Here is a 13,059-nt window from a genome sequence, read left to right as displayed (position 1 = left end):
ATTCTTCCTACTTGTCTTCACACTGTTGAAAAAACTGCTGGGCATACTCAACACCTTTCTGCTTGTGGGTTTTCTGTGAGAATTCGTGGTACATACCGCGATACACCATTTGATAGCCTAATTTTTCAGTTAAAATTTTGTGAATTGTGGTGTTGGAAGTCCCAGGAATACGAAAAGAAAGTTCGTTAATGGTAATCCTCCAATCCTTAAGCATTGTGCTCTTAACTTTTTTGACAATTCCGTCTGAAACTGAAGACCTTCCGATCCGGTCTTCATCTACATTAAATTCTAAATGAATATGGAATCCAAATTTGGGCAGGTATAGTGACTGTTAAGTATCTTGTATGTCTCCATCAGGTCACCACATTTTCGCCGTTCCTGCAACGTCGTGAGACCGAAAGTTTCCAGTCCCTCCACATATGGAAGCCATTTTAGGCTTGGCGACAACGTTGTTACTCGTATTTGGACTCTTTCCCTTAATAAAATAGGGATTCCATTTTCAATAAAATAAAATAAAATTTATTTATTTAAATAAACATACACATTAATTAAACTAAAATTCAAGACGTAAAAAGAAAAAAAAACACATGAAAGGGACTCTTGTCAAAGTAGTAGGAGAATATTACTTCGGAAAACCCCTTCGTGTACATGAAACAGATCAATATCCATAGCGATGTTATTCAGCTTAGCGGTTACCCTTTTAACAGATATAACCATTGGCAGGTTGGTCCTGTATGTCGGAATATGAAACAATCTATGCTGACGCTGTCTTAGATAATTATCACGAACACACAAACCAATGCTCATCATTATCTCAGGATTATCGACCATACCACGCAACAGCCGATAAAAACGTGTGGTCAAATACACATCCCTTCTAGTCTCTAAACTGCTGTAGCCAACCTTACCCTGGAGAAACTCGGTCGGGTAGAGCCAAGGATAATATCCGCACTCTCTCATGGTAGAGATATCTCAAAAGCAGCTTTTGGATTTTCTCTATCATAAGAGAGTACTTTAACTTATGTGACCCCCAAATCATCGAGCCACTCTTGATTTTGCTTCACACCAAGGAGTTGGTCAAGAGTTCTCACTACGCGGGTATACTCCAAAACCCTGGTAGTACGCAGAAAGAATCCCAACATCTTCAATAATTTACCACTGATTGCCTATAAGTCAGGGTGCTCACAAATCTAACGCCATGATCCTTAACATTTAATGTTTGTATCAGATTCTGATCATTTATTTTGTAGCGAAAAAAGTTTTTTCAGCTCTAGTGAAAGACGTGATCGAACACTTGGAAACATTAAACCCAAGTTTGTTTCGTCTTCCCCATTCACATATGTCTATTAAATATATCCGCTTGGACAAGATGAAAACCGTCCAAAACTGTCACTTTTAAGAAAAAAATTAAGGATGACTTAAATTTGCAAGCAGTGCAGCTCAAAATTACATTTTTAATATTATTAATGAAAATAGAGAACAACAATGGACCCCGGTTAGAGCCTTGTGGGACACCCGAGAATGTATAAAAACACTCTGACGCGAAAAGACCGTAGGGGACGTAATGTCTTCTATTTTGGAGGTAGCTCACCATTAATTTTAACATACCATTCGTGAAACCGATCTCAAACAGCTTTTTTAATAAGACATAATAGTCGACAATATCAAAGGCCTTGGCGAAGTCATTATATGAACAGTCTACCCGATATCCTGCGTCCAGAGCTTCCGCAACGTAGTTCGTAAAAAAACATTAAATTGGTCTCAACCAAGCGACCTTCCTGGAACCCATGTTGTTCATAAATTATAAATGGTTCTATTCGGCAAGTGAAGATTCTACATATTATTATAATTTCAAATACCTTTGCTGGTGCAGAAAGAACAAACATAAACCTTTAACCCGTATTCGAGAGTAGGTCTGATAAGAAATTTGCTTATTTTTATTTATTTGGAAAAAAACGACAGTTATTACATATAATTCATATATAAGATAAAAGTACATTGGAGCTTGAATTGTAAAAACAGTCAATAACCATTTTCCACGTCTAATTAAGTTATTAACTCTTAAAAGACTGTGGTAAATAATCCAAAGGGTTACATCACCGTGCGTAAAGACGCACGGTGATGTAACATCGTGTTACCACTAGTAAAATACGGTATATTCTAAAGTTCAGACATTTGAAAAAAAATAAAAACATGGAAACATACTGCTTAATAATTCCTTTTCCATAATTAATGCAAAAAAACATATAACTTAGCCCTGTTATAGCAAAATAAATTAAAAATCACAAATACGTAGCTCATGTTACGCGCGTGCGTCCTCCATCGTTGTCATCAACCGACTGATGACTAAATCTGTTTAAGACGACACCTGCCGCAGAACAGCGTCTCTGTCTTGCTTGATATGACTTATATCTTCGTGCTCTCCCTTGTATAAGGTATCTGTATAGACGTGTTGCTGAATTAGCAGACATTCATTCTTCGCGTTGCAAGGATAAATATTTTTTGTATTAACATTTAGCATAGTTATACAAATGTTACTTTCCAAATCGAGTGTGAAAATGACCATTTGAGGATTACAAAAAATATGAATTCACCTTTTTTTTTAAATAAGAGAGATATATCAAGTCTTGTGTCCTTTGTCGACTAGTGTGACATCACAGCCACACAAGGGTTAATCAAGTGTACTCATTAAAATAACCCAGTAATAGAAAAAAAATGATTTAAAAGTTAAGAAATGTTAGTAATTCAAAAACTGCAAGTAAAATATGTAAATATAATAAATTATAATAGAAAAGTAAAAGATATAAAATAAAAATAAAAATAAAAATAAAAATAATATATAGATGATAAATAAGTATATTCATAAACATATTTTGAAATAAGAAAATAAAAATAAAAAAAACAACTGAATCTAATAATATTGAAGATGGTTAGTAGCATATTTTGTGTTTTACATGAGTAGGCTTTTTTAATAACGTAGATAATTGAAGTGTTTTTTGTTGTTATGTTTGAAATGTGACATTCCCTTTTTAAATATTTTTTTATTGTTATTTCAAGGTCTTTTAGTTATTTCACATCTTCTAAATGTACACCTATAGTATAAACTTAAAGTTTGGTGTTTTTTGAGCCGATGCGATAGGAAGAACTGTAGATTTGTAAATATTGAGTGTGATAAGCCCTTTCTTGGTCCACACAGTAAACGAGTACTTGTCAAGCTCATCAGTCTGTAGTTACTCGGGTCCAGTCTGATGCCTTTCTTGTAAATTAGCGTGACTAGAGCTTTCTTCCAGTCGTTAGGTAGTTTTCCAGTGTCAAATGAGCTTTGCATAAGAAAAGACGATTGTTTGCTTATTTTTAAATAAAATATGAGATTCGTTTCAGTGGAGCACCTTCATTTGAACACATTTTGCTCCGGCAAGGCTTAATTTTGGGCAGCAGTATAAATAATTAAAAATAATAAAGAATTCATTCAGAAGAGTGGTGACTGTCGCATTAATTGAAGATACTCCGTGTTTTTAATTGTTTTTTTTCTGAACATTACCAACATTATATTATCTACATTACCTTTTTTTTCTTAAACAAATTAATTTTTCAATGCAAAAGTTAGTTAAAGGTTCAAGTTTAATGTGTACGTATATGTAAAAAGAAGAATTTTATTAAAAAGTGATTCACAGCGTTAAAAAATATAAATTCTATCTGATGTTGTAACGTATATATTTCATCTTGCACCGTTTTTGACCACCGCGCAAATACTTATTTAATTTTATAAAGTTTATATTTGAAGCACTAACTTTGTGGTTATTCATTGTAATAAAACAACTTTGTTTTTATCCACTAATTTTTATTTTTCACCTACCGGTTTCAAAGCAAACAAGCTTCTTTGTCAAGGTTTACGTAACTAATGAATCGATTCCTTTTTATTTTATTTCTATCATGTTCACTAAATACTACACGTGGACCCAATAAATCAAGTGTTTTTTTTTCCTTTTTCCTGACACGGGTGGTAATCTGATATCATGATTTTCGAAGTAAGACAGGAGAGGACTAAAAGAGATATTGTTTATTTGGTTATTAATTATTGTTTTCCTATTATAAATCGCTTTTTTAATTTTTAAGATTTCTAAGTTGTCTAATTTTAATATTTTATTTTCAACATGAAGTACTTTTAATCCAGTGTCTTTATTGAAGTTATGATTATTTTCTATCAGATGATTTGCGAATTCAGAAAAATTATTATTATTTAAGCATCTTACGTGTTCTTTTACTCTAATATTAAAGTTTCTTTTAGTTTTTCCAATGTAGATTGAATCGCAATCATTACAATTTAATTGGTATATTCCAGATTTATTATATTTATAGACTTTGTCTTTGTGATTTTTTAACAATGTTCCTATATTATTAGTTGTGTAGAAAGCCGGTTTAATGTTTGATGGTATGGAATTTGATAATTGTTTTGAAAAAATGTCATTTATAAAAATAATCCGCCTCCATTGTATAAACAAAGTGGGTGGGCCACAGTAAATAAAGCAAACCCACTTATGTGGGAGTCGAATATAAATGTTTTTTGTATTATATTGTCTACATTTTGGAGAAATTCTCATTGGTTGGCCGCTCAGCGAAACTGGTCGTGATGTATATTTTGTGATTGACTTTTTTTGCATTTATTTACTTATCTTAGTTTTTTTTGCATGATCTTAATACAATGCAGAGAGCAAATATATTAATGAATTTCTGCGTAAAGTCCCTATTTAGTTTTTTTCTATAGAAGTGATGACCATTTTTTTAAATCTTTGCAATTTGTTGATACATTTGGTGTTAACTTTTTTAAAAACTTTAATGGAAGTTGGTCAATTTTCTCACTCCTCACAAATATACGTAACAGTGTATACAGTGTATATGGGATATAGGTAATGATAAAAAAGAACACGTTGTTAAAGTACATAAAAGTTTGACATTTATTTACCAAAAAGCACATTATGTTGACATATTAGTAAGTGTAATATTATTGTAGTAACATTCAGAATATCCAGTGAAATAGTAAATACCTAATTATAGAATATAGTATGTATGTATAAATATAGTAGTGCGTAGGATGAAGGATAGGGAGCTTGAGGATAGAGGAGTCTCTGGTCAGGGACGAGGGGGGAGGTGGTTAGTGCGCAAGCATCGTACGCATGCCGTCTCTGGGCGGGATGTAATATGTGTCACCGTGACGTTACTCTAGGAAGAAGAGCGAGATTATTACGCGAACATTAGGCTACCTGGCAACGCGGACTACTCGAGGTGACAAGTGTGCGTTACTGCGACGTTTCTGTAACGAGGCCGGTATCGCTACACGGACACGGGCTGCCCGGCAATGCGGACCACTCGGGGTAATGTGTGCACGCCACCACGACATTTCTCTAGCGAAAGAAGAGGGATTACTACGCGGACACCCGACTGCTTTGCAGCGGATTATTCGGGCTGATGTGTGCACGTCACCATGAAGCTCTTCTAGGGAGAGAAGCGAGACTACTATGCAGACATCCGGCTGCTCGGCAACACGGTATTCCGCTCTGAGTGATATGCCCCTATCATAATGACGTTCCTCTAACGAGAGGAGCGGGACGACTATGCGGATATCCGGCTGCTCGGCAACACAGAATACTCGGGGTGATATGCGTGCATCACCACCACCATGACGGTCATCTAGCGAGAAGCGGCAACATGGAATACTTGGGGTAATATGCGCGCATCACTATGACGCCCCTCTAGCGAGTGGAGCGGGACTATTATGCGGACACCCGGCTGCTCTGCAGCGGACTACTCGGGCTGATATGTGCACGTCACCATGACGTTCTTCTAGGGAGAGGAGCAGGACTACTATGCAGACATCCGGCTGCTCGGCGACACGGTATTCAGCGCGCTGAGTAATTTGCACGCATCACTATGACGCCCCTCTAGCGAGTGGAGCGGGACTATTATGCGGACACCCGGCTGTTCTGCAGCGGACTACTCGGGCTGTTATGTGCACGTCACCATGACGTTCTTCTAGGGAGAGGAGCAGGACTACTATGCAGACATCCGGCTGCTCGGCGACACGGTATTCAGCGCGCTGAGTGATTTGCGCGCATCACCATGACGTTCCTATCGAGCGTGAGGAGCGGAACGACTATGCGTATATCCAGCTGCTCGGCAACACAGAATACTCGAGGTGATATGCGTGCATCACCACCACAATGAAATTATCTAGCGAGAAGCGGCAACATGGAATACTCGGGGTGATATGCGCGCATCACTATGACGTTCCTCTGGGGAGAGTAGCAAGACTACTATGCAGACATCTGGCTGCTCGGTAGTACGGAATGTTCGGGTGATATGCGCGCATCACCGTGACTTTCCTCTAGCGAGAGGAGTGGGACTACTATGCAGACACCTGGCTGCCCAGCAATGCGGACTACTTGGGCTGATATGCTCGCATCACCATGAAGTTTCTCCAAGTAAGAGGGGCAGGATTACTATGCGGACACCCGGTTACCCGGTAACACAGACTACTAGGGATGATATGTGACACCCTGGAGCACCGTTTCTACGCAAGGAGCTCTTCCATTATTGTCGGCCCGGAGGCTCAGTGGACTGAGATCACTAACAACGTACTAATATTACATTATAACAACAAAACACTCAACAAAACAGCGCGCCAATAAAGATCAACCATAGAAGATAATATATATATTTATATATAACAATCACAAATTTAATATAGAGTCACCGAAAATAGTTTTGGAGAACTACATTGATTATGGAATATTGTCATATTGATCGCTCGCTGGCGAATCCTTATCTTTCATATCTGATGGTGCAGGTGAACTAGTCTTACTAGCTTCCACCTGTTTCCGGATATTAATCATAGTACATTTCGAACAATTACATTTAAATATAAATACTGCCGGTATCTCTTATACCTTCTTTTGGCCTAGAGATAGATCAATTTCCTTATGAAGAATACTCGGAACAGCTTCAATGTAACATAAAAATTGCGAAAGTGACACAAAAACAACAGCGGGACGGCGTCGCTTACGCAGTTCCTCGCGGGAAGTCGCAAAGGGAGAACACGAAAGTCTAATACAGCTTAACTACGTACGAAAATTTGTGTAGACATTTAGATTGTGTTTCTAATGATAAAGTATGTTTGTATGTATGTAATTACACAAAATGTTTTATATAAAATATATGCATACTGATATAATATAGTCTAGACATGATATGGCTCACACCTTGTGCACGATACGTCTCTTGTGGCAGCGGACTGTGAGGTACAGCAGAACCAACATTCCCAGGACGGCGGCTGACGCGATACCCACAGCCAGCGCCGTGTGCGCTGTTGGCGTGCGCTTGTCAGAGGCTGAAATTTATACACGTTCATGAGTACGGACTGAATGTCAAAATATAATTTGATGTTTTATAATAACGCTGATTTTTTATTATAGTTATAAATATTATCTAATATAAATGGTCAACGAAAATTGACGATGTGTGATTAAATGTGCATGTTGTTATTGAGTGAGTGATTGAGTCGTCGTCAAGGTGTACTGGTTAAGAAGATTCTTTTTTCTTCTTCTTTTTACACATTCGCTCCTAAGTGGAGCACATCGCCAGACGCCTCCAGGAGACCTTATTGCTAACAATCAGTCTCGCCTCCTCCCACGTCAACTTCGCGTCTCTTAGTCAAGTTTGGTGTTTCGAGTTTTGGTAAATGCCAAGATTCACACCCATAAAGGAAGAACTGGCATTATACAAGAGCTGACAATCGAAATTTCATTTTGACCGAGAATAAACTGGAGTTCCAGAGAAAATGTGTGAGTTGAAAGTTGCTCCAGCAATTCCTAGATGGGTTGCGAGCTCTCTGTGCATGCTACCATCCCCAGTTCTAACTCAACTCTGTCAACTTTTTCCATCCTCTGCTCATTATTATAAAGAAGCAGACCAGGGTCAGGAACATGATTTGTTGTACATAATCAGGGTCTTTTTGGTATTAATATACTATGATCCAGACGAGCAGAGTTTTCCTGTAGATTTTCAACAATTCTCTGATGATTACTTAACAGAATTTTCAAGAAGAACCGCATGAATTCATTTCAATGCCTCACTCAGGTGGTATTGATTTTATCTATTTTGTAATTTATCAATATGATGAATAAAAACGGTGCAAGAACGCAGCCTTGCCTTACTGGAGTAAGAATAGAGAGTTGAGACTCCAAACCAATCAGTCAAAGAGTTGCCGATTTTCACACGCAATTGCTGTCTGCGTGGAGCACCTTTATAATCTTGTGGAAATACCGTATTCATCGAAAATTTTCCAGAGAGATGGTCAATGCAGACAATCAAATGTTTTCTCGTAGTCAACAAGCAACACGCAACACGCAAGAAGTGAGTTGATTTCATTACCCTGTTGGATAATACATGTTATATTATGTATATGGTGCACACATGACTCACCTGGAATAAAATCAGTTTGGTTGACCCTCAGAATCTGCTATACAGGAGCTCTTATTCTGCTTTTGTGCAAGAATATTTCCTGGAACGCTCATCAGAGTTATTCCGCAGTTATTATCACATTCTAAAGGATCGCCTTTCTTGTGAAATGGAATGAATCGTACCATTAATCCAATTCCTCAGACAACGGTCTTCATCTACTTTTTATCACCTTGGGATGAATCCAATCTTTGCCCCAGTGCTTTTTTATTCATCAGACTGCCTTAGTAAAATCATTCAAAGTCGGAAAATGGTCAAGGATATTGGCTGTTCTTGGGATTTTTATTTGAGCAGCTTCTGCCGGAGTATCGAAAAGGTTCGAGGAGGAGGTGGGTGATTAAGCATCCCGCAGAAATCCTTTAGATGTCACACACTCATTCAATATTAGACTCAACCACTCTGGAGATTGTGTTCTCTTGCCACTTATTTCGTGTGTGATTTCGAATAGTTTTAGGAAACAAATCAATACAATAAAACAAAAATCAATCTACTCGATGTGAAAGTACTTCCTCTACGACCGTGGGTCTTAAAAAAGGGCTACTCTTTTGAAATTTCCAATTTCTTATATGGCGATTTTCATTGAGTTTAACTCTACCGCTTACACTGCTCCTTTCACTGTGAGTTTGGAAAATTATATGGAGGGCCACTGTCGGATATTGTCATTCTTCCTCATTACCATATTGCAAACACGAATGGTAGCAAAAACTTTATTAACTTCTATCAAATTCTGTTACAAAATTCCATTATTGTATTTTTACAAATTTAATGACATCAAATTTCCCTATGATTACCTAATGGTAATCTTAACTCCAATACACTCATATTTACCAATATGTACTAATATGAGTAGAAGTGATATAATTGATGACAATAATTATGAAGAAAGAATGACGACGCATAACAGTGCCCTCGTGAAGAATATATATTTGCGATAATTTCTCGGTAGGTACACATAACTTCAAGGTTTAGTTTGGTAGAGGTTAAGCAAAAAGTTTGTTTTAAAACACAAACATAGAGAGTTTTTTTTAAAAAACCTAAAAAACATAATTATTTATATCTCATAATTACCTGCGAACAAAAGATAAGTCTTTTCTGGTTGGTCCTCTTGTTGGTCTCCTTCTTCTCGGTCGTAGTAGTAAATGTCATCCTTAGGATAGTCAGGTTCCTCGGGAGAGCTGACTCCACCCGTCGGCGTCCGCGTCGTACCATCCCCGGAGTCGTCATCATACTCGTAGTTATAGGACGCCCAGTCCGTCTCCAGGGATACATTGCAGTTGACATATTCGAATAATTCAACACTGAAAATATCGAATTCACAATCGGGACATTCTTGATTGGAGTAAACAACAGCTTAATTATTAATAATTAATATAGCTCAAATTAAGATGGGTGCAGGCAGAAGTTGGAAGGCATGGCACAATCTAGTCTATCGCCTGATTCTTGAGATTGGACATGTCAAAAGTCTAAATAATTTAATCATGTGTGAGCACGTATGGAAAAAGTGGCAATATAAATCTAGAATAGTTCATCTGTTTATTAATAAGGTAACCGACTTTTATTTTATTATTTCAATCATTATAACTAGCAAACAACATGACAAGAATGCATATACTAAAAAATTGGAAGGATGTTATTTTTTGGAAATAAAAAAAGCTTGTTTTTGACTGTTCATTAACACCGTTAGTTTTTTGTGGAACCCAATTAGATTATTTACTTAAATTTCTTATATATTCTACATATTCATTTCTTTTGACGGTGTTTTTGGTAAAACATTAATTGACATTTAATAAATTTTTCTGTCCTCACAGTTTATGTAATCCGAAACACAAAAATAATAATGTTCATATACATATCTAATTTTAACTAAATACAATAATTTCGATTCTGTTCATTTAATCTATTTACGAGAATCTATTCTAATCTAGCAATACCAAAGCATTGCCGGGTTCAGCTCGTATAGTATAAATAAAAAAATGTAGAAAGAAATCAAATCATATCTGAATTATTTGATACAAAAATTAGAATAAACAAATAAAAAAGTAAAAATAATGAAGTTATATTGTATTAAGGTAAAACTGACTTAGTGGTGTGCGGCGTGCACGGGGGCCCTTCCGGTCTGAAGGTGTTGCGCTTTCTGAAGCGCACTCCGTGACTATCGCACGGGGACCAGTTCTCCCACTGCGGGTTCTTGCAGTCCGTGTAGCATTCTACGTAACAAGACTCCTGGAAACCAACGCGACAAGTCTATAAGGTAGATCCACACCGGTGCCGGTGGTTTGTATACATATAGTATAGACAGGGAAAAGTTTACCTCTTCATACAGGTCCTGCCAAGTGGAGGTGTTGAGGCCGCAGTAGGAGAGAGGAACATGCTGCTTGTCGGTCTCCCTCACGCACGTGATGTTTCTGCTCTTGTAGCCGTACCCGCACGTCGCTCCAGCCTGCAACAGTTCATTTGCGCTTATATTGTAAAAATAAAATAAAATTATAAGGGAGAGAATACTAAGGGAGCGTAGGGTGTAGAGTGTGCTGTATGGGGAAGTAGAAACTGTAAGAGGTGAAGGTTGTGCTGTACGGGTGTTTTGTAAAAGGGGGTGGGTTGTGCTGTTAGCGTGTGTACGATGTGATGGATAAGGGGATGTCCCTACACGTAGAATGTGCAGTTACGGGGGTTAGATTGCGTGACTATTACATACGTGTCGGATGAAAGTACTCGGATACGTACTTCGAGTTGGCATGTGGACCATTGGTCTCCGATAGTGACGTAGCATGGGCGGAGGGGGCATGCCACACTCTGCACAGTTACAGCCGGACATGGCCGACCTTGAGGAGAGGCCGGAGTCACCACTCGCCTGAAAGACAACCACTCATTCTTATTACTTGAGCTTCCGGTGTCCATAATAAAGTACAGCTAAACAAAAATATTATGTTGTATAATAATATGTTTGCTTCCATTTTCCATTTTGTTATAATATCCCAACTCAACATGGGGTTTTATTGGTTTCGTAAAGTTTGGGAAACGTTACTACTTTATGTGATTCGCTTTTGTAATAAAAAATGAAGCTAAAATTAAATTTGTATTAAATCACAATGTATCCCAAAAGAAAATTTATTAATTATTAAATTAGTTGATAAAAAACTACAATTTGAAATATTTTAAATTAAAAAAATTCTTGAATGAAAATGCACCCTGAGAGACTTTTGAAATATTGTTGACCGTCATAGTGGACAATAAAACGAACAGTAATAATTTATCAAATGAGATTCGAATTTATTAAATTCGCTATCGGGTGGTAAGCAGTATAGTGTTTCAGACTCCAGGTGGAGACAGACAGTTTTGAGTACACCAAATAACCTGAAGCGCAGCAGATCGTTGGCATTGTTCGTGTGAACTCCGCATACACACAGCTTAGTGATCCACGGCTCCCACGGTGACAGCTCACAATCGATGGGACAGTCCACGTAGCAGAACTGGTCGGTAGGTTCCACTGGTCGGCTATAAGACTGCAAACATACACAAACGGGTATATATAATAATAGTGAACGACACCGAATCCAGGGCGAAACCCGATCACTCGTGAAACTTTATAAACAAAATATTTATATTTATTTAGTACTTTTATTATTATAATTGAAATGCAGTTCCACCTTGGTGGACGATGTCCTGTATTTATATTATTAGTTATCTGTACTTCGATCTTGCCTTTGTATAGTGCATTACTTTATCTCAGTTTTATAGTAAAATAAATATTATTTCCACCGACTGGATTACGTTTTGTGTCAGTATGCAAAAAAATGTGCAAAAATAAATACTTTCGGTAATCTTTAAAAAGTTGTTGGCAACTAACTAAGGCGTATCATTCGATTTGGTTCACTCGGTAAATAGGTACGGATACTCATTAAAATGGATGCCTTCGCTTTTCAGAGCATTAATTATTGTAGCTCGAAACTCGTCACTGTTTATTCGAATATGATACTTCGCTGTGGAAAAGTTCTGGATTTTAAAAATGACTAAAAGTGACTCACATCACAGAAAGAGTTGTTGACTTGTCTTCCGTCGTTCCTCTCGCAGTAGATGGCGCGCTGTTGCATTCCCTCTCCGCACGGAGATCCTCCTGAGAAATATCCACAAGCATAGTATAGCATATAGGCGAGAGTTTTAATCTTCTTCTTCCCGCGCCATATCTGGTCTCCCCGATGTTGGGATTCATTCTGGAATAGGCATCCACGTCCCGTGCCAAGCAGAACGGCTCCTCACCCCGCGCACCCCGCTCAGTTACGGATTATTATGATCGATTCGATAGTGAGGAAGTTCAGAGCTACAGGAAATTGGATATCAAAATGATAAGTGGCTAAAATGAGAGCATTTAATCGCATTGTACGGCGAAGTTTATAAAAATGAACTACTTTGAAACATTACGAGTTCTTGTGAACCGATCAATTACAGCATAGGGTAGTGTGTTATGAAAGATTTCCAGTTTAGTGTAAAATACACATTAAAATAACAGCTGCGAGGCTTTTTTCTTTCTATGATGTTTTAAATGGC

The 13,059-nt window shown here is 37.6% G+C and overlaps 1 protein-coding gene across 3 annotated transcripts in view; it reads right to left on the bottom strand.

Moving 5' to 3' along the window:
• Positions 1-4,931: 4,931 nt before the first annotated feature.
• Positions 4,932-13,059, bottom strand: part of LOC148276419 (thrombospondin type-1 domain-containing protein 7A-like) — a 51,688-nt gene continuing 43,560 nt past the window's right edge. For all 3 annotated transcript variants that reach the window (XM_088234263.1, XM_088234264.1, XM_088234265.1), the window contains 7 exons: positions 12,540-12,628; positions 11,869-12,017; positions 11,239-11,365; positions 10,826-10,954; positions 10,595-10,737; positions 9,583-9,812; positions 4,932-7,384 (listed from right to left, as the gene is read on the bottom strand). In XM_088234263.1, the coding sequence (XP_088090389.1) occupies positions 7,251-7,384; positions 9,583-9,812; positions 10,595-10,737; positions 10,826-10,954; positions 11,239-11,365; positions 11,869-12,017; positions 12,540-12,628 (1,001 nt within the window). In that variant the 3' untranslated portion in view covers positions 4,932-7,250. The remainder of the gene's footprint in view (positions 7,385-9,582; positions 9,813-10,594; positions 10,738-10,825; positions 10,955-11,238; positions 11,366-11,868; positions 12,018-12,539; positions 12,629-13,059) is intronic.

Source organism: Micrasema longulum, unplaced genomic scaffold, assembly GCF_059751315.1.
Source record: "Micrasema longulum isolate JH-2025_06_02 unplaced genomic scaffold, ASM5975131v1 h1tg001218l, whole genome shotgun sequence".
NCBI lineage: Eukaryota > Metazoa > Arthropoda > Insecta > Trichoptera > Brachycentridae > Micrasema > Micrasema longulum.
The sequence above is the reverse complement of the archived record's forward strand: the minus strand, read 5'-3'. Positions and strand labels throughout refer to the sequence as shown.